Source organism: Coptis chinensis, chromosome 4 (assembly GCF_015680905.1).
Source record: "Coptis chinensis isolate HL-2020 chromosome 4, ASM1568090v1, whole genome shotgun sequence".
NCBI classification, from domain to species: domain Eukaryota; kingdom Viridiplantae; phylum Streptophyta; class Magnoliopsida; order Ranunculales; family Ranunculaceae; genus Coptis; species Coptis chinensis.
In genome coordinates, this window is record NC_141459.1 from 82,748,186 (window position 1) to 82,770,444 (window position 22,259).

The following is a 22,259-nucleotide window of genomic DNA, read 5'->3' on the forward strand; positions in this document are numbered from 1 at the left end:
CATGTTTGTAACAGCTGATCTTTTTATTCTCTTCTTGTTTGGGAACCTTGCTCAGCAGAATGTAAAATTGATTATCAACACATTTTTAGTAAGAAGAGAGAGAGAGAGAGAGAGAGAACACTAATAAATTTGATCTCACTATAGAAAACCTAATAATAACCTAAACAGCGATAATCTCTACTCAAGTGCATTGGATGCTGTCCTTCATTTACCACTGTCACTATTGACACCACTTCGTCAATGCCTACCCAAATCTGACACTTACTGTCCCTCTCTCTGATTCCTAAGGACACAAAGTTCATCTGTTATTGCATATCACTTCCCAATTGATGTGCCTGGCAGGCTCACAAAATTCAGAACCTAACTTCGAGAAGGTGGCATGGCATGTAGGTTGCTAGGTGTAAAACTATGTTTCCTCTTTCATCTTTCATATTTACAACGTCATTCTTTGTTGAGCTGCTTTTATCAGAACTTCGGAAGCTTCAAACTGGTTTGTCGTAAAAAGCAAGGTTAAGAGCAGTTTCTCCGCAAGCGGTCCTATCTTCAATAAAATCACCACAATTTTAAAGCACGTCCTTAATGTCATTTACTCTAACTTTAATAGCAGCACAGTGGATTGGAGTCATTCCATCTCTATTTGTAATACGACAGTAATCACTATTGACTTTCAAAATCTCGAGTATCCGTGTGCAGTTGCTATGTGTATGGGGCTGAAAGTCTGAACAACTCTCCTATAAACTCTGGCTCCATTAAAGAGTTGAAAGATACTACACCTCCTTTGCAAATCATTTCCCGAAAGAGATTGACAGCATCATTCACCCGGTTTTCCTTCCAAAGAGTATCAATGATCATATGTACATCGAGTCTAATAACTTTTTCCTTTTCCATCTACCTCATAAACTTAAGCGCAGCATCTGAATTTAATTATTTGCAAAAATCGTTTATCATAACTATTAATTTAATATTATTATTAGTTAATTAAATTTTTTTATTTTTATTTGATACAGATTCCAGATTCCAGATTGATCTACCTTGAGATATGAACAGAGAATCCTTGGCCTTCTAGTTGGCCTGAGAGATGAGGTACTCAGGCCAACCTTTCTTTATGTATAATAACCGTACATGTAAATTAAATGCAACCACTTTATCGAAGAAAGAAAAAAGCAACCAAGCTCCCGGAATTCCGAGGAACCATTTCATTGCAATTGTTAACAGAGCAAAGCTCTACAGGGGAGACATTTCGAATTTGCTTTACAAACAAGCACAGCTACTGTGAAAGAGGCAAGAATGCTGCTTCTAATGGCTACGGCCCCAGGGTGATCCACTAACATAATGACCGGAACTATTCCCACCACCATTTCCGTCGTCAGCATTTTTTTGACTTTTCCAGCGCTTCCTCAACTTGTTTGCATGGTAGTTTCTTTGCACAACTTCTCTGCCATTTGACAAGGATACCCTTTTCTCTCTCAAGACCTTCTTCCTCTTCCCAGATGAATTCAAGCTGTCCACTCCAAGGTTCCCATTTTGCCGTGGCAAGGGTTCCTCTTCATCAAACTGCCAATTAAACATCATTTCCTGCTCACTCTGCTCTTGTGCTAATAGTGGTTCACCAGCTCCTGGAAGCAAACTGTCAAAAGTCACCTCTCCATTGGCCCCTCCTTTCCGCTCTAATAGTATAGAGTCAGGTCTTATAATGGTCCCAAGAATGCTCCTGCTGCAGCCCAAACTCAGGATGGTCTTCTCATTTGTCAACGTAGAGAAAGCCATCCCAAAAGCTGACCTTATCTATGGTTACACAACAAAACAGATTCTCAGATAATAAAGTAGTGACTCAGATCCTTGCTATGTTATTTCTGCTTTCTGCATGCACACACACACACACACACACACACATACAACAATAATCTTTCATGGAAATCTCACTTGGAAAGTTGAGTACCATAAGAAAGAAAGCAACTAAAACGTCAGAATTTATTAAGACGGGCTGGTCCATGAAAAAAACACACATGCTCTTAGTCTGATTTTGTAGATACTGAAATTTAAAGATCTAAATTATTTAAAGATCCATTGATAACTTCTATTATACCAATACCCCAAATAAATTACTTCATTGAACCACATCTCACAACCTGACTGAAAAAATAAACAAGGATGTTGACTGAATCAAGTTCAAAAGACAATTTCAAATCTACAGAGATTAGCTCCGCAAAACTACATGCACTTTGATATATTTTGCCATAGAATCATAGATCTTGTACTTCAGCTGCTGTTCTATTGTATCTCTTTTCTGTTTCCTTAGTATCATCAAATATCTCTTCGTACAGTTTTTTGCGTTCTTGATTATATTTCATTCCACTTTTTATTAGAATAAAACACACCATGTATTATAACACTTTTTTCTAGACTAAAACACAATCTATTCTTGAGTACGGTTCATTTAGACAGGAGTATATAACCAAAACTTGGAAAAACATATAAAGGTTCCAATTAAAAGAGTATCTGATTAGCTGGTCTAAGTTCAATCAACATTATATAGAACTTCCGTCACGAAAAATAATTTGTGCAAAGAGTAGTTTCGTGAAAGAAAAGTTAACATCTGCTACATCTATAAATGAAACTTAAAAGAACTAATCAAAACCTACAAGTACACACCTGGGAAAAATTGAAGGAGCTCCTTCCAATGTCGTTTTCCGGTGCCTATTTTTCGTCCAACAAAAGAAAAACCACTCTCAATAAGCTGAGAACATAATTACTAGCTACTCAGAGAATCGTGATAGACCAACTTATCAAACTTGAGCACCATCACCTGTGGATCCTCAATCGACAAAAGATATGGTCGATCTTCATTCAAGAACCTGAAGAAGCAGATATCATATATATAAAATGAAGTCATCATTCAGAAACAAGGCTCTGAGAATCTTTATAAATGATTTCTGGACAATAAGTCTTACCCCTTCCTATTTTTTAAGAAAAAAGTGCCTGCATCTTTGCAAGATACTCCAACATCGTAAATGTTCAACTTTCGTCCATAAAAGTCAAAAAAGTTCACCTATTCACCAAACGCAACACACACGTAAGAATCCTAATGGACACAACAAGAAAGCATTGTTATTAAAAATATTGATAATGGCAACATATATATAAGTTCTGATACAAAAACTTCCTACACAACCAATCAACCTAGAAAACAAACTCGTATGCAAACACATCATCACTTCTCCCTTTGACCAGTCTCATTGTTTTTTAAAGTTACAGAGGCAGTGGAGACAAGAATCACACAAGGAGCGGTGGTTTTGTACGAGTTCCATCTTCAATTTGGAGACCAGCTGAGCCTAGTGGGACTGACTGACAACTTTTAAAGATTCTACAGCAGCCCAAGTGAGATCAATATGCTATAACTGGAAAGAGAGCACTATAGCAGGAAGAAAGCAAGAGTGAAAACACTAGAACATGAATTCATATACTCTTTAATATATACAGACGCAATGATGACCATCCCAGTCCAAAATCTCCAGCAGCCCCTAAGTTGACCTCAAATCAAAGTGACTTTACGCAATGAAAGATCGAGATACTAAGAGAGAGCACCGGAAATTGAACAAGAAACTGGTAAGTGGTAGCCAAATTGATCCTTTCTTGGACCAGAAAAACATATATTAATATACCATAGACTCTGCTCACCTTATCAAAATCAAATCACCAAAGCAGAGATCCAACATCTAATGTTGTTACCAATCACATTTTTGGGGCCCTCTTAATCTTACAATGAAATTCAAAAGAGATGATGTTGTGATAGTTAAGGTTTCACCCTATGAATACATTTCCATGAAGTAGACTAAAGAAATGCTTCGAAAAGGTTGGACAGTGGAGAAGGGAAAAAAATAATAAAAATAAAAAATGACTGCAACAAAGAAGTTATGAAACCATGCTTGAAAGCGTCATTGCTTGTCTGCTCCTCAGCAACTTCCTACATTTTCTCAGAACTCTACAAGGTGAACAGTCACAAACAAGCAGATCTAATAAAAATGAAAATGGGTGTAGTGTGAAAGAGAGTCACACTACAATCCAACCCTTTCCAGAAAATCAAGGATCTAAACTTACAAAATTATCCCAATCCACCATAACTACATCAAAGCAAATCTCTCTCATGATAGGGAGAATAAAGACCCAATCCCAGTCTTCCCAGATAATACTTTTGAGTGTATAACACACTGGCTAATCAGTGCATAATCTGTCCTTAAAAACCCTTACATTCCTCTCAAGCGATATACCCCAGCAGCCAGCAATCAAGTATGAAATAAGGGCTTCCATATCACACTTCCAAGCAAAGTTAGATTAGAAGTCCTCTGATGAAATGTGATAAATGATATTTGCAGTCACAATTATGCACATGCCGGATTGACATTAACAATAAAATCAAAACAGTACTAGTAATTTAAAATCCCCATCTAATTGCACTACAATGGTGCAGGATTCTCATAATACAGTATCCATTCTCATTTTAATAAGATGTTGAACCCACGCCAGCCATATATCTTCCCCCCAGAAATATTGCAGCCGCCTAACATTTCACATGTTTTAAGCAGCATTAGCAGTAGCAGAAGGCCAACATTACAATCTTATCATACACGCACCAATGCTTAAAAATAATCCACGTAATCCCCATCTAATTGCACTACAATGGTGCAGGATTCTCATAATACAGTATCCATTCTCATTTTAATAAGATGTTGAACCCACGCCAGCTATATATCTTCCCCCCAGAAATATTGCAGCCGCAATAACATTTCACATGTTTTAAGCAGCATTAGCAGTAGCAGAAGGCCAACATTACAATCTTATCATATACACACCAACGCTTTAAAAATAATCCACATCAGATACGTATCTACGTGTCTGTGTCGGACACATTGTATGTTATATACATCATTTTTGATATTTTGCCGTGTAAAACACAGACACACGTATCCATGTCAATGTAACTTAGTAAATAACAAATATGTTGATCACAAATTTTACAAAATGTGAATTGCAAGGATAGTCATACCTCATAAGAATTGTCTACTAAAAAATTATCTACTGGTGCCGGACAATGATTTTGTGCAGTATCAGAATAGACAGCACATTTATAAATCAAAGTAGAAAAAAAAAAAAAAAAAAAACACTTCATGAATTTCAAAATGGAAAAGACTGCAGAGTTTTACTGTTTCTTTTGTGGGTAAAATAAGATTGTTAGAAAAAGAAAATCAATGTATCATACAAGGTTGGCAAGAAGAAAAGGTGAAAATCACCGAAATTTACAATACAAAGTATAGCAGCTAAGGAGACAACATACCAAAAGTATTCCCAAATTTTGTTCTGGAGAAGCTTTACTGCTCTGATAATATTGTCCTTTCCAATGCATCTAATAACCAAGGAAACTTGTCACAAAAAAAATAGCAGAAAGCGAATGTATCCCAAGTTCACATAATCAACATTAGCGTAGCACTAAGGCGTAGATTCTAATTTACATATCTAAATCTTCACTCGTTTTGATGAAGATCGTTATAACTTTATGTATGCCAAATAATTTCAAAGTTCATAGCAAGATGTCTTAGTAACTACCCAGAAAGGATTGAGAACACTTGATGTAGATCAAATACTAGTATCTTTTAAGGCTTTCTGGACAAAAAAGAATTCACAATGCACGCATAGAAAACCTCCATTTGTTATGTTAACCATCTTTCCACATATCATATGTAGAGCCCTGTCTTTTGGCTTAGTGGGACAAATGGTATAATTTGCACATTGAAGCAAACTAGTATGCAGTATAGGCCATTTATATATGATGGACAAAAGACAATGGAAATAGGAATTGCTCAAAGATGACTTCCTTTCTAGTAAATTTGTATAGTTAATCAGCAGAAACTCCGCACAAACACTGTCAGCAAAGCATGCACTCTTTTATCAGTGATTATGAACATTTTCAAGGCCCCTTAAGTCTTTTGTTCACCAGCATTAATAAACAATGACAACATCATGACCACATCATATTCATCCATCAAGTAGTACGTCAGGCGTTCAATCATAACCTAATTTTTAATACAAACAGATTAAACTTAAATTAATATTACCTGCAGCTGTGCTATTAGCATGGTAAGGAGCGCATAGGAACCAATTCCACCAGAATACACCTGTAAATCAAACGAATTTATACAACATACATGTATTCAATAAGAATGTCACAGTGCAAGGAAAAGAACACAAAAGATTCGTATCACGTAAGAAGCCACACCTCATTCAGTTCTCTCTGCTGCAGAAATACCTTCAGTATCAAACACAACGGTCGCAGCGCAGGTATCCTACTGATCGCATCCTGAGTACAAACTGATAAGAAACCCACAATATATGCTAATGCTAATGCCAACTTAAATATTAATCTCTGGATATCATATTACATTGTGGGCAATGCAGCCAGGGCAAAATTCATATAGTAAACTGAAGGTGCACACATACTGTCAAAAGAAAACTATTTGACATGCTGCAGAACTCCATAAAAGAGTTTTGACATGGAAGACCAGAAAGGTTTTCCATAAACTTGTCAGGCTTAGATTTTGAGAATTCAAAGTTAGGCATGTCATAAGCTTGGATAATTTATATATAAAACCACTGTCCAGGAAAATTTTAAGCAAACTTAGCGCCGCAAACATATTGATACAATCTCTGTCTACACTATAATCATGAGTCTTGCGACTTTGACAACACTGAGTGGGATCAATGCCTAAAACAACAAATGGCACTATGGATACATGCAGACAGCAAAGAGTTTGCACTACAGGGTATTCCTCTACCATGATGATTGCAATTCTGAACCGTCCGCATGAAAATATTTAAGTCGCGAAACTCAAGATTATACATTTGAGTAATGCTTAAGCACAAACAATCCCTAAATTTTAATAGCCCTAAGGGTAATTTGATATCATACAATCATCAAAGACCAAGAAAAATCTCATTTGTACCTTAATGAACACTGCCGCTTTCGGTCCATTTTGCACATCAAAACTGCAACAAATAAGATTACATCATTAGTGAAGAACTGAAAATCACACTAAATTTTAAAGCTAGAAAAGGAAACCTTTAATCCTTTGCTAAACGATGTAAAGTAACAATAATTAGCAGAAGACATCATAGGGTTAGGGTTCGCAGTAAGAATACTAATTCACTCCAAGAAAATAATAACTCTTCATGTCTATAAAGAATGAACCAATTTCTCTAAAAGCTCGGACTTATAGAAAGAGGCACCATGAGTGTATATCAACCAGATCATGGGTCGCGACACTCCCCATAAGCAATGTTGCAGGTCACAGACTCGTTAGGCACACACCTATCAACATACTCTGGGGTGTGCAAACATCTGACAACGCTCCCCTTAGCGGTATTGCCAGAAAAACTTATTTTTTTGTTCTTCTTTTCATGCTGTTGAGCAAACTTAAATCCAGGACCTTTTAGGAACGAAACACTCAGTTACCATATTGAGAACTAGTTGCTCTAAAAGCTCAAACATTTAGTACAGGCACCAAGTGTATTTCAACAGAATCAAGTGTATCACAACATATACAATACCAAGAACAATTCCTGAAACTTCATACTTCATCAAGCAAAACTGCTTAATGTATGTTCAAGTATCGTTGACAAACGAACCTAAGACCTACCTTATTAAACTAAATTGTAAAACAGGATCTTGTGAATCATCAGTATACATCTTGTGCCATAAAAACAGACACAGTGGAAATCAGGACGCTATACCAATTAGAATGGGCCGTAAGGGGAGTTGAATTTTCTTTAGTACTAACTCAGCATGATTTGTGTCATTAATTACTTGTCCAAAGAGGGAAGAATACGGATATTATGAGTTAAATATGCTTCTAATTCCCTAGAAAGAAGTGAGCCATTTGAGATAGTGTCCCTTCATGAAAATGGGGAGACTTGGGGAAGTAACAAAGTGAGTAGGTGGCTGATAATGCATATAAAGATACCACCAGTAGAGAGCAACTTTTGCAACTACAAATCAACATAATATATTTCTTTAATCAGAATAAAGAATAACAATATAATAAATCAAGAATTGACTACTAGTTAGAGAGAATATATGCACCTAATATCAAATGCAACTCCACTTCTCTTCTCGATGAACTTTATAATTGGCACACGAGCCTTTGCAATCACCTGAGAAATAGACATCGTATCACTGCATCAGAATGTGTACATGAATTGGACAATTTAATCAGAATAAGCATTGCCTGACCTGCATCTTTTTAGCAATTCCTCTCTGGGTTAATGCCCTAGATAGAGCTACCAATCCAATTTGTGGCGTTTTAACGTTTGAATCCAAAATGACAACCTGCAACAGTTCCCATGATGCCATCAGAAGACAATACATAGTGTCCACGCTTAAATATCAAAAGCCAATCAAACCAAACCAAATGTTTTAAACTATGGACTGCTATCTAAAACGGTGAAAGAGTAGCAGCTGGTGGAGTGATTAACTATGGACAAATTTATAGCTTCTGAATTATTGGAATGCACGCCCGGGATTTATGCATGTAACAGAAATGACAGACAAAATGGGGTTGTTTTATACTTACATCAATGTCGCTAGTAGGAAGATAAAGACCCGTTTTAAACGATCCAAATACTTCAACCTAGATACAAAAACCATCATAAGCCACTACTACTCAAAACTCAATTCCAACCAATAATAACCAATTAACCAAACTATCAAATATAAAGGTAATGAAAGATACATACATTGCAATTAGGCCAAATATGTTTAATCACACCAAACACACCCTCCACAGCCGCATTCCTCGCGGCTTGTTCTTCCAACGTCGGGGACAAAAACTCGCAAAAATCAAGAATCTCTACAAAACGAAATTAACCCCTAAAACAAAACAAAAACCAATAAATAAATGAGTCCAAAAAAAACAACCTTTATGAAGCTGAAGCATAGGGCTTTTAAATTTCCCATTAGCGCTAAACCACCCACTCTCCAAAACCCGTTTATTCGACTCAAACTCACGATTCTCAATAGGAGTAGGTTCTTGTTTTGCTACTTTGAGGTCAATATCGTCATTGCTGACATCAAGGGAGAAGTAATCAGTAGTAGGTGTTGTTGTTGTTGTTGTAATAGTTGAAAGAGAAGAAGATGAGGATGAGACTTGGTTTCTGAAAACTGAGTACGGCTCGGGTGACTCAGTGAGTTGGGGTGAATCGGTTGAGAGTGGGGCTAGGGTTTCGTAAACGAAGTCTTGTTGGACTTCCATTGGATGGATTTTGTTTTTCTTCAGGTTTATGGGTTTAAGTCTTTAAGAAGACTTGTTATTCGGATCTCGACCGGGTTACGGGTTTTTCTCTTAAAAGGCCATTGTTAGTGTCACACCTATATTGATGCATACCAATGGGATTTTGGCCCTAACGACCCTAACCCGCCCCTTTTTTCACAACTAAAAGTCCTCATAGAGTTTAGGGAAGGGCCGACCCGTTTTGAGGTTTCACATTTTCAAAATGAATCGCAAATTGTCCAACTATTTGTTAAATATTTTATATTAAAATAACATTGTCCTTTGGAATTTATCACTTTACACCCAATAATACTTTCAATAATTTGTCTTATATAACAAAAAATTGTCAACCTATTTAGCGGCCCATGAAAAATAATGAAAATAAAAAATAAGACTTTATTCATTTGATCATCAAATTAAAGTCTATAACTTATTATTCTCAATTTATTTTCTCACTTATTTATAAATTATATTTTTATTCACATCCAAAGTCTAAACTAAAGGTTTCCGGCCCACACCATTAAAGCCAAAATACATAGTAGAAATTTGAATACATAAACCAAAAAAATAACCTTTGTCTGAAAAATGGCATTTGTAAAACGAAAAAATATATATAGGCTCGGCCCTAAAACTTGACCCTAAAATCCGCCCTAAAGAATTAAATAGGGCATCGATTTTGAGATTTAGACTTGGACCATCCCGACCACAGTATCTTATTTAGGGGTTAAAAAAGGGCTTTTAAATGTTTAGGGCGGCTAAAAAAACCCCCTAATGCATACCAATGAGAAAATTTCCCTTTTTTTTTCACCGCTTTGGTGAAAAGCAAAAGCGAGGTCAGCCAATGCAAAGGTGAAAAATAATCTCGGAATGTTTATTCTATCCGGATGCATTCGATTTATAACATCACGCCCGGTATTTTGTCCGGGTAAAAAAAAAAAAAAAAAAACAAAAAAAGTCAAAAAGAAATGTTTACAAAATTCCGTTTTAAACATTCCGTCCAAAAAAAAAACGAACAAAATTTAAAAAAAAAACACACGAGACGGATAAAACATCCCGTCCAAAGTTCCTAACTCAGCTACTATCTTGGTTGAAGGTTTCACCCTCGTTTTGATTTGGGAAAATAGTCACCACCATATTCATCTTTGCATTGGGCAAAAGTTTTAAACCATAAAGAGGTGAATATTGTCACATTCCAACCATATCCACCTGCATTGGGAATGTTCTGAGGGGAGCACTTGCTATCGTGAGAGCTACTAGCATAACACTATTAAGATTTGCAGCTCTTTACTTGAAAAATTTAGTAGGTTTTAATTATTCACTAAATTGGAAATTAAGCCCTACTTTAGAAAGCTAATTCACATGGTTTTCATATACAAAAATAAGAAAAAAAAAATGGAAAGTTGTACAGTCAGGTCCAAAATCGTGTTACAAGATTTGATTCCAGGTCTATTTTTTTTTACTTTTTAGCAGTTTGTACACCAGTCACAAAAATAAATCCACAAAATTCAATTCTCAATCAAATTCAGTTATATAAAAAGGATTACAAAGTTAAGATAATAAAGAAGATCATATATATTTTTCTTATGCAATTGATTTTGGATAAGAAGAAAAGTTGTTTGCAGATAAAAATTCTTAGAAACTATTATCACATTCTTAAAATGAGATAATCAATTAAAACATAAACAAAAAAAAAAGTTGGTTAAAGAACGAGAAACAAAAATTATGGAGCTTTCCTATTTGAAATCAGTTACCATATTTTAATACTTTTTGGTTTTTGGTCATTTTTCTTTCCCTTTTTGGTTTGTTCATTAAATCAACAATTGATTTGTATTTGGTTGTTTGGTATCATTTATTCCATAAATGTTTATTTAAAAGCTATTTATGTTAGAATTGACTTCAAAAACATAATTATTTATACTTAAATTGATCTTTGCTGCCAATTCCAATGGAAATTCCTTTATTGATGTATCTTTATAACCTTATTTTGTTACCATTTACGTCTCTGCCTAACTGATTCTAGTATATAAGGTGAATTCTTTAGCTATGTGTTTCGAAGTCTGCTATATGGTGAGTCATTATTTATTTTGATGAATTGCTACCAATAAAAAGTTGCACTTATGGAAATGTATAGTGCAACTACGACTAAAAACAACGTTATGTGCTTGTGTTAGTTTTATAGATGAATTGGCATTAAGAATGAAATTGAACGAGTTGTGTGAGGTTGTGAGCCTTGACATGAAAACTATCATAAAATTATTTACACTATGTACTGGAGTTTTTATATAATTGGTAAGTTCAAAGAGATTTTGTTGTAGTTCACCACAGATTGTTTGAAAGATGGATTGGTGGGAGTTGTGAAGGAGAAAATATAGTATTCTTAGCTTTATGACTTGTTTGCATTGACTCAACTTGTATTGAATGAACAACTTAAAAGAAACAAATTGATTGATGAAATAAAACTTGAAAGAAAACTTGTTTGATTAAAGATGGAAACATAAACTTGAAAGAAATAACTTGATTAAGTATATGATTGAAACATGAACTTGGAAGAAAAATGAATAAATTGAAGAACAAAAAGTGAAACAAACTTGAATGTAAATGACTTGAAAAATAAATCTTACACTACTCCTACATGACACTAGAATAAGTCTAGGTGCATTATCTCTTCCTGCTTTTAGGTTATTGTACTACTTTTACAAAAGTCTGATTTGCCCTATCCCTTTATAATCAATTCACCTCACCGTGATTGTTTTATATTTTTTCCTTTTTGCTGTTTCTTTTGCTTTTGCATGTCTTCTTGATCAAGCTAGGTTTTGAGCAAGTCTTATTTTGTATCAAGGTCATCCATCTCTAGTCTTCTGAGTTAAGGACGTGACTTTAAGTTATTTGGTTTTGAGTTCTTAACTTTTGACTTTGATTTTTCAGCACTTTTTCATAGCAAATTCGAGTCTTCATAATAAGCGTAAATAAGGTTCATTTTGGTGCTAAGATGTAGTTTTTATGATAAGTGGTCCTAATTGCTTTGTAACTTGAAAAATACAATAAAAGCTATAAGTTATCTTTTAATTATGCGTAAGTAAGAAGGGTTGTAATGCAGTAATATAAAAATAATAAAAACACATTTTGGAACTGATCATGTACGCAGACACTAGTTTTTTGCAATTGGGCACTTAGAAAGTTAAAAGGATAATTTGGTATCTATTATTGGGTTTTATGTTTGGGCTTTGGGCGGGGCTATTGGCTTTGAGGCTGAAAAACATAACAAACGTTTTGCTCTAAGTAGTGTCACATAATTATGTAAGTTATTCTTTGATTGCTATCAAATCAAAGTTCTGAAATATAAGCTATATTATCGTGGTTTAAGGGTCAAACAACTAATACCTACACCAGGTCAATAATATTCAGTATTATTTAAGATCATCTTAAGTACTAATATGGAGGAAGCATGATATTAAGTACTAATATGAACCACATCAACACGATGGGATGAGGAACTTGCAAATGGTTGTGCTTAGTGTTCATTGAAAAGGTGGAGGAAAACAACATCAACATATCTCTATTACTTATAAATGGCGTGGGCAAGTTAGCCGAATAAGTTGTCTTTTGGTTTTATTGGTTCTAATAACAATCCATACTTTTGTTACATGTGTCAAAGTTAGCTAAATAAGCTGCCTATCAGTTCTAACCATCCCTATTTTTGCCCCAAGTGTAATCATAGCCATTTTTAGCCGTATATATCTTTCTCTCCACTGAAAAATGAGCAAAAAACATAAAACTCATTTTGTGCTCAACTTCAAAAATCTAATATCTCATTTTATGCTCAACTTCCATCTCTTTTGGTTTGGCTTAGTTTCCCCAGTTTTTTCCCTTTCAATTTGCATTTAAAGTTAGTCGCCTTAAGTGTTTTTTTTTTGGTCAAAAAGCCGCTTTCAGTGTTGGATTGGTGTTTTCTCCATGTCCAAAGATCAAGCTCTATGTCTTGTTTGGATAAAAATTAGTGAAACTTAAAATGATACTTCTATCCCACATGTAAAAGTCATAAACTCACGACTCATCAACATATACATAAGATAGCCTTCATCCTTAGATATATATTATAGTTGTACCATTTTGGCTCTATTTTTTGAGCATTCACAGAGTCTCCAATATTTGTAAAACTATTTGGCCAATTACAAAAAAGTATGAGACTAATATGAAAAAATTAGACAATTGGAGCAGTCACATAGACTCCAGTTTTTTCTAAACTCTATTACTAATTAAGAAAAAAATATGATATAAAAAATGAAACAATCTCATCTAGAGTTTCACAGATTCTTCAACTTTTCCTAAACACTATAGCTAATTACGAAAAAAATAGGAAACAAAAAAACTAAAATGCTAAAAATAATAGTTTCCACCAAAAACGATTTTCCTAAAACTCTTACGCCACAAAAAATAGTTTCCACACTAATCTTAGGTGAAGTTTAACATAACAAAGTTTTTTTTAGAAAAAGACAATGAAATAACGAAGGAAAAAATGAATTGAGTTGCTTGAACACTTACTTTCTACATTTGTTAACCTCACATGTGACTGGGACAAAAAAGGAAAAATAAAATTCAACTAATCATAAAATAAGTAACAGTACACACCCAAAACTAAGCGGACAACAAATAAAATTGTATTGTATGAACTATATGTCTATATGGGCCTAAACAAATAAACTTGGATAGATTTAATGCACCATACACTTTGGGATTTAGACATTTAGTCATCGTTAAAGATTTCAAAACCACATTATATATATATATATATATATATATATATATATTTATATATATATATATATATATATATATATATATATATTATAAAATTAGAAATTATACAATTTTGCTCTTATGCAGACTCTTACAATACGGACTCGATCAAACTTAGGAATCTCACATAAGTTTTACCAAAAAAAAACAACAGTCCTACCAAAAATAAATATCTATCCATTTTTGCTCCTCTTTCGTGACTCTCTCTCTCCTGGACTCACTCATCTTTCACTCTACTGATTATTCTCTCATGGTGGAAAACCCGATTTGTGTACCTTGTAGATTACTAGATGTTATCACCTTCCTTTTAGGTAAAGGACTCCCACTTTCTTTTGATAGTATATGTTCGCCACTGAACTTAAACATTACTAGTAACACACTAAAAAAGGTGATCGAGTATTATGAGAAGCATATCGAGTCATGTAAGAATGACTGCCTTGAAGATAATGATTTAAAGGATTGGGAATTAGAGTTTGTCAAGGTAGACTATCAAACGCTTTTCGCACTTATCCTAGCAACTAACAAGTTGCAGTTCAAACAGTTGTATGAGTTATATGTTGGAACGGTTGGCAAAATGATAATGGGGAAGACACCTCAACAGATCCGAAAGATGTTCAACATTACATGTGATGTGAACCTGCAGAGGAGGATAAGTTTGTGGAAGAGAATAAGTGGGCTTTTGAGTAGGTGTCTTGTTATCACTATAACCAAGATCCTGGTATAACTGTATAAGTATGCTAGCACTCTGGGAGTGTTTCACTTTGTAAAATAGGTTGTTCATTGTTCACTTTGTAATTGTCGTGTGTTTTGTTCTGTTTGCAACTAATCTCCATGTTTGGTAGAAAATTAAATCTTCTAGCAACTCAAGTTTTTTCCAGTCTATGTACTATCCACTTTATCTAGAATGCAAAACTAGAATGGTGCCCCCTATATGTCCTTTTACTAATTAAGCCAGAAGCTTCTCAGTTGACATATACATACTCGTTTTATTTGAACTCGCGCCTTTTGGGTAGAGGTTAAATTCATAAGAACTTGGAAGCTGTGTGTGTACACAGGGTTCTTAAAGATTTGAGTTCAATTCATTTGTTTTCTTAGAACGAGCAAAGTGGAAGGAGGAATTAGTTTTTGCTTAGTGGCCCGTGGGACCCAATATTTAGTTATATATTTGGTGACTTGGTGAGAGAAACTTAAATACGAAGTGAGGAGATACACGTGAGATTCCTATATAAATTTTAGTCCGTTCAAGTCCGTATTTTAAAAGTCTACATAAGAGCAGAACTAAATAACATCACAAAACATATAATAGAAAATTTTGCATTCCTTCTAATGCAAGCTCACATATGTATATAAAAAGTAAACAAATAACCGCAAACCAATAATGACAAATATTTTAAAATATATATAATACAACATGAAACTAAGCTCAAATAACAATTAATGAGAAACCGAAAACTAGATGCAAATGCATCGAACTAACCTCAAATAATATTTAACGAAAAATCAAAAACTTGATGCAAATGCAAACATTAAACTAATCTTAAAAAATAATTAATGGGAAATCGGACTATAGATACAACTGCATTAAACTAACCTCAAATAATAATTAACGAAATCAAAACTTGAATGCAAATACATTGAATTAACATAAAAAAAATAATTGTCGGGAAATCGAAAACTAGTTAAAAATGCATTGAACTAACCCTCAATGATTAAATTAATGGAAAATCGGAAACTGGATGCAACTGTATTGAACTAACATCAAAGAAAAATTAACTATAAATTGGGAACATGATGCAAATGCGTATAACTAATCTCAAATAATAATTAATGGGAAATCAGAAATCGGATGCAACTGCATTGAACTAATCTAAAAAAATAAACTGGATAAAAATGCATTGAACTAACCTCATGAAATAATTAACGGAAAATCGAAAACTGGATGCAAATTCATTGAATTAACCTCAAACAATAATTAATGGAAATCGGAAACTATATGCAAATGCAATCTTATCGAATAATAAACAATAAATCAAAAACTGGATGCAGATACATTAAAATAATCTAAAATAATAATTAATGGGAAATCAGAAATTGGATGCAAATGCATTGAACTGACCTCGAAGAACAATTAATAAAAAATTGGAAATTGGATGTAAATGCATTGAACTAACCTAAAAAAAATAACGGGAAATCGGAAACTAGATGCAACTACATTGAACTAACATCAAAAAAGAAATAATGGGATTGAAAATCAGAAATTGGATGCAAATGCATTTAACTAACCTTAAAACATAGTTGTGCTATATGTTGTGGGAATGTCTCGATAAGTATAATTTTGCATTTAAAATAGTGTTTATCTTATATCTTTTCATATGATTGTGAACGCTTGCTATTTAAGTAGCTTCAATATGAACTTCGCCTTATTAGTCAATCTCACAAAACTTTAATCAAACTTCAATTATTAAACAACAAAATGAAGTTGAAGGGTTTTATCAAGGGTAAGTTTTTTTTTAATGATAGTGGGGTTTTCACTTTATAAGAAATTTGGATGAGTAATCAATATAATATTCATATATAATAGTTCTGCATATATAGTTGCAGATATTTTTCAGAATAATTAATATAACATCACACATTCGTAGATAATCTTTGAAGATCCCATATAGTAATTCATGTATAATTTAAATAATAATTAACGGAAAATCGGGAACTGGATAATTTTTTATGATCCCACATAGTAAATGAAACATAATTTATTTTTATGTCCTGTTTGAAGTTGGTATTACACACCACATTGGATAATTAAAAGAAAATCGGAAACTGGATTCAAATACATTGAACTGAGCTCAAAGAGTAATTAACAAGAAATCGAAAACTTTATGCAAATACAATAAACCATACTCAAAAAGTAATTAACTACAAATTGGAAACTGGATGTAACTGCATTAAACTAACGTCAGAGAATAACAACTAACGATAAATTATCAATTGGATGCAAATCCTTGAAAAATATTTAATGGAAAATTGGAAACGGTATGCAAATACATCAAACAAACTTCAAATAATAATTAACGGGAAATCAGAAATGGGATGCAAATGTATTGAACTAATCTCAAAAAATAATTAACAAAAAATCAAAAACCGAATGCAACTGCGTTGAACTACCCTCATATAATAATTGGCGGGAAATCAGAAACTAATAACTAACATCAAAGAATAGTTAACGAAAAATCATAAACCGGATGTAATTGCATCAAACTAATCTCAAAACATAAATAATCAAAAACTAGATGCAGATATATTGAACTAACCTTAAAAGTTACTAACGAGAAGTCAAAAACTGTATGCAAATGCAATGAACTAATCTCAAAGGCTAATTAACGAAACATCGAAAAGTTGATGCAACTGCATTGAACTAATCTCAATGAATAATTAACGGGAAATCATAAATTTGATGCAATTACATTAAACTAACCTCAAGAAATAATTAACGGGAAATAAGAAACTTGATGAAAATGCATTGAACTAACCTCAAATAACAATTAACTATAAATTGAAAATTGGATGCAACTACATTGAGCTAACCTCAAAGAATAATTAATAGAAAATCAGAAACTGGATGCAACTGCATTAAACTAAAATCAGATATTAACTAATGGTAAATCAGAAATTGGATGCAATATCTTGAGGAATATTTAACGGGAAATCAGAAACTTGATACAAATACATTGAAATAACCTCAAAGAATAGTTAACAATAAATTAGAAATTGGATGTAACTGGTCGAACTAACTTCAAAGCATAAATAACCAAAAATTTGAAAGTAGATGCAAATGCATTGAACATCGAACTAGCCTCTAAAAATAATTGACTGAAAATCAGAAACTAGATGCAAATGTATTCAACTAACTTGAAAGAGTAATTAACGATAAATTGGAACCTAGATGGAAATGCAATGAACTAATCTCAACAACTAATTAACGAAACATCGAAAACTGGATGCAACTACACTAAATTAACCTTAATGAATAACTAACGAGAAATCATAAACTTGATGCAACTGCACTGAATTAACCTCAAAGAATAATTAACGGGAAATCGGAAACTTGATGCAACTGCATTAAACTAACCTCAAAGAATAATTAATGGGAAATCGGAAACTAGATGCAATAACTACATTGAACTAACCTCAATGAATAATTAGTATAAAATCATAAACTTGATGCAAATGCATTGAACTAACATCAAAACATAGTTGTATTATTTGTAGGGAGAATATAATGTCTCGACAAGTATAGTTTTACATTTTAAATAGTGTTTATCATAATTATTTTATTATAATTGAGAGTATCGTGCTATTCAAGTAGTTTCAATATCATCTTCGCCACATTGAGCATTCTCATCAAACTTCAATTATTAAACATAACAACTAAAAGAAGTCAATAGGGTTTATCAATGTTTGGTGTTTTTTTTATATTGAGAGTGCGTGGTGCAAGAAATTTGAATGAGTGATTAATATAATTTTCATATATATCTCATAGCTCTGCGTAATTGCTAATATTTTTTAAAATAATTTAATATAACGGCACCCATTCATAGGACGGGTTCGAAAACTAGTATAAGATTTATGGCGGAGGAAAAAGAATCATCCTAACCTAAGAGCATTCCCAATGCAAGTGAAAATGGGGGTTCGTGAAAATAGTCACCTTCATTTTGTGGAAAATGAATGCCCAATCCACATGAATAATTGGTCACTATTTTACCAAGGTGAAATCTTCAACCGAGATAGTGGTTGACTTGATATATTCGGACGGGATGTTGGATTCCGTCTCGTGTGTTTTTTTTTTTTTTAAATTGGTTCTTTTTCGACGGAAAGGTTTCATTCCGTCCATCTCAAGTGTATTTTTGATTTTTTCGGTTTTTTTTTTAACTTCAGACAAAATACCAGACGGGATGTTACATTCCGTCTCAATCAAAAAACCTCCAGACAGAATCCAACATCCCGTCCAAGATTTTTTTTTTCACCTTTGCATTGCACGGTTTCACCTTATTTTTCACCAAAACGGTGAAAAGAGGGAGAATAACTACCTACGTGGAGATGATAAGGGAGAGAATAAATCCACTTCCATTGTGAATGCTCTAAGGTGATAGACAACTAAGACAAGATTATTATCCCATGAAATATACTAGTTTTCGAACCCGTCCTACGAATGGGTGCCTTTATATGAAATTATTCTAAAAAATATTAGTAGTTATGCAGAGCTATGAGATATATATGAAAATTATATTAATCACTCATTCAATTTTTTTGCACCACTCTCAATAAAAAGAAAACACCAAACCTTGATAAAACCTATAGACTTTTTTTAGTTGTTAGGTTTAATAATTGAAGTTTGATTGAAGTTTTATGAGAATACTCAAAGTAGTGAAGATGATATTGAAACTACTTGAATAGCAAGACACTTTCAATCATAATAAAAGAATTATGACAAACACTATTTAAAATGCAAAACTATACTTATTGAGACATTATATTCCCCCTACAAATAATACAACTATGTTTCGAGGTTAATTCAATGCATTTGCATCAAGTTTATGATTTTATACTAATTATTCATTGAGGTTAGTTCAATGTAGTTATTGCATCTAGTTTCTGATTTCCCATTAATTATTCTTTGAGGTTAGTTCAATGTAGTTATTGTATATAGTTTTCGATTTCTCATTAATTATTCTTTGAGGTTAATTAGTTCAATGCAGTTGCATCAAGTTTCCGATTTTCTGTTAAATATTCTTTGAGGTTAATTCAATGCAGTTGCATCAAGTTTATGATTTATCGTTAGTTATTCATTAAAGTTAACTTAGTGCAGTTGCATCCAGTTTTCGATGTTTCATTAATTAGTTTTTTAGATTAGTTCATTGTATTTCCATCCAGGTTCTAATTTCTCATTAATTACTCTTTAAGATTAGTTTAATACATCTGCATCTTGTTTCTGATTTATAGTTAATTATTTTTCGAGGTTAGTTCGATGTTCAATGCATTTACATCTAGTTTCAAATTTCTAGTTATTTATGCTTTGAAGTTAGTTTTACCAATTACATCTGATTTCTGATTTATAGTTAATTATTATTTGAGATTATTTCAATGCATTTGTATCAAGTTTTTGATTTTCCGTTAAATATTTCTCAATATATTGTATCTAATTTCTGATTTACCATTAGTTAATATCTTATTTTAGTTTAATGCAGTTGCATCCAATTTCTAATTTTCCGTCAATTATTCTTTGAGATTAGCTCAATGTAATTGCATCCAATTTTCGATTTATAGTTAATTGTTCTTTGAGGTTAGTTCAATGCATTTGCATCAAGTTTCTTATTTCCCGTTAATTATTTTTTGAGGTTAGTTCAATGTAGTTGCATCAAATTTATGATTTCCTGTTAATTATTCATTGAGATTAATTCAATGTAGTTGCATTAATTTTTCGATGTTTAGTTAATTAATCTTTGAGATTAGTTTATTGCATTTGCATACAGTTTCTGACTTCTTGTTAATAATTTTTTAAGGTTAGTTCAATATATATGCATCTAGTTTTTGATTATTTATGCTTTGAGGTTAGTTCGATGTAATTACATCCGGTTTCTGATTTTTCGTTAACTATTCTTTGAGATTATTTCAATGCATTTGCATCTAGTTTTTGATTTTCCGCCAATTATTCTATGAGGTTAGTTCAACGCAGTTATATCCAGTTTTTGATTTTTTGTTAATTATTTTTTGAGATTAGTTCAATGTATTTGCATCTAGTTTTTTATTTCTCGTTAATTATTATTTGAAGTATTTGCATACCGTTTCCATTTTCCAGTTAAATATTTTTCAAGGATTTGCATCCAATTTCTAATTTCTCGTTAGTTATTATCTTACGTTAGTTTAATGTAGTTACATCCAGTTTTCGATTTTTAGTTAATTACTTTTTGAGTCTGGTTTATTATATTTGCATAAAGTTTCCGATTTCATGTTAATTACTCTTTGATATCAGTTTAATGTATTTGAATCCAGTTTCTGATTTCCTTTTAATTATCCAATATAGTATGTAATATCAACTTCAAACATGACATAAAAATAAATTATGTTTGATTTACTATGTGGGATCATTAAAAATTATCTAGTTCCTGATTTCCTGTTAATTATTTTTTAAATTATACATGACTCACTATGTGAGATCTTCAAAGATTATCTACGGACGTGTGGTGTTATATTAATTATTCTTAAAAATATTTGCAACTATATATGCAGAACTATTATATATAAATATTATATTGATCAATGATATTAGATTTTTTTTACTACGTTAGAGATTTGACTCTCTAATTTGATGCGAAAGCGAACTCAAAGTTCCTTACTCACGATCTTCGTTTAAGTAAAAGTTGGAATAAGGATTCAACCAACCTAAAGTCCAGGACAACTACAAATTGGTTGTTACTCTTAGGAACTAGTGAGTAAGTTTACTACTACTTTGCTAAGTTTCTTTCCTATACAAACATTAAAGAAAAAACATTAAGATTTGAAATCATGCAATTAATACAAAATTCAATTTACTAAAGAAAATGTGGAGAGCTAATCCTCCTCATGTGAAAATAATATTTAGTTGTTGATTTGAACAGGTTCATTTGATTCTTCCTAGACTCATAGACAAGCCCTAATGGAAGAAAACTTGATCCCTAACATGTATGGCTCATTAAAGAGATCATACATGCTAGCAAGTGGAACCAAGTAATGACTTATCTCTAAGCTCATTACTTTGGTTCCTAACTAGACATTACACCAACTATCATTTTGGGATAGGATGTAGATCTAGTTGTTCTTCCTAACAACCTGCCAAGCCAACCACAAATATTCTCCCTCACATGAGATGGATTAACTCCCCAAAAGAGAAGTTAGCTCATGATCCTTGGGATGATGAATTACAAGCTAGAAGAACAAAAGAGAGAGAAAGAAGAAGAAGAAAAACCAATTAAACTCACTTGCTTTTTATTTTCTAGAAGAAAACTAAGGTTTCCTCCATTAAAACTATTACAAGCTTTCTTACAAAACTCAAACTAAAACTAAAAATGGCTAAGGAACTAAAATAATACAAGATAAGGAAAATAAGTC

At 32.7% G+C, this 22,259-nt stretch overlaps 1 protein-coding gene across 1 annotated transcript; it reads right to left on the reverse strand.

The window, feature by feature from the left end:
* Window positions 1–1,162: 1,162 nt before the first annotated feature.
* Window positions 1,163–9,417, reverse strand: LOC147505159 (Nucleotidyltransferase family protein). The gene is made up of 13 exons (XM_086557745.1): window positions 8,966–9,417; window positions 8,785–8,897; window positions 8,622–8,678; window positions 8,282–8,377; window positions 8,132–8,202; window positions 6,996–7,038; window positions 6,272–6,352; window positions 6,111–6,170; window positions 5,333–5,401; window positions 2,952–3,049; window positions 2,807–2,855; window positions 2,653–2,697; window positions 1,163–1,785 (listed from the first exon to the last, which is right to left on the reverse strand). Exons 1-13 carry the CDS (start codon window positions 9,297–9,299, stop codon window positions 1,297–1,299), a joined length of 1,605 nt encoding a protein of 534 aa, XP_086413871.1. The 5' UTR covers window positions 9,300–9,417; the 3' UTR covers window positions 1,163–1,296.
* Window positions 9,418–22,259: the final 12,842 nt, after the last annotated feature.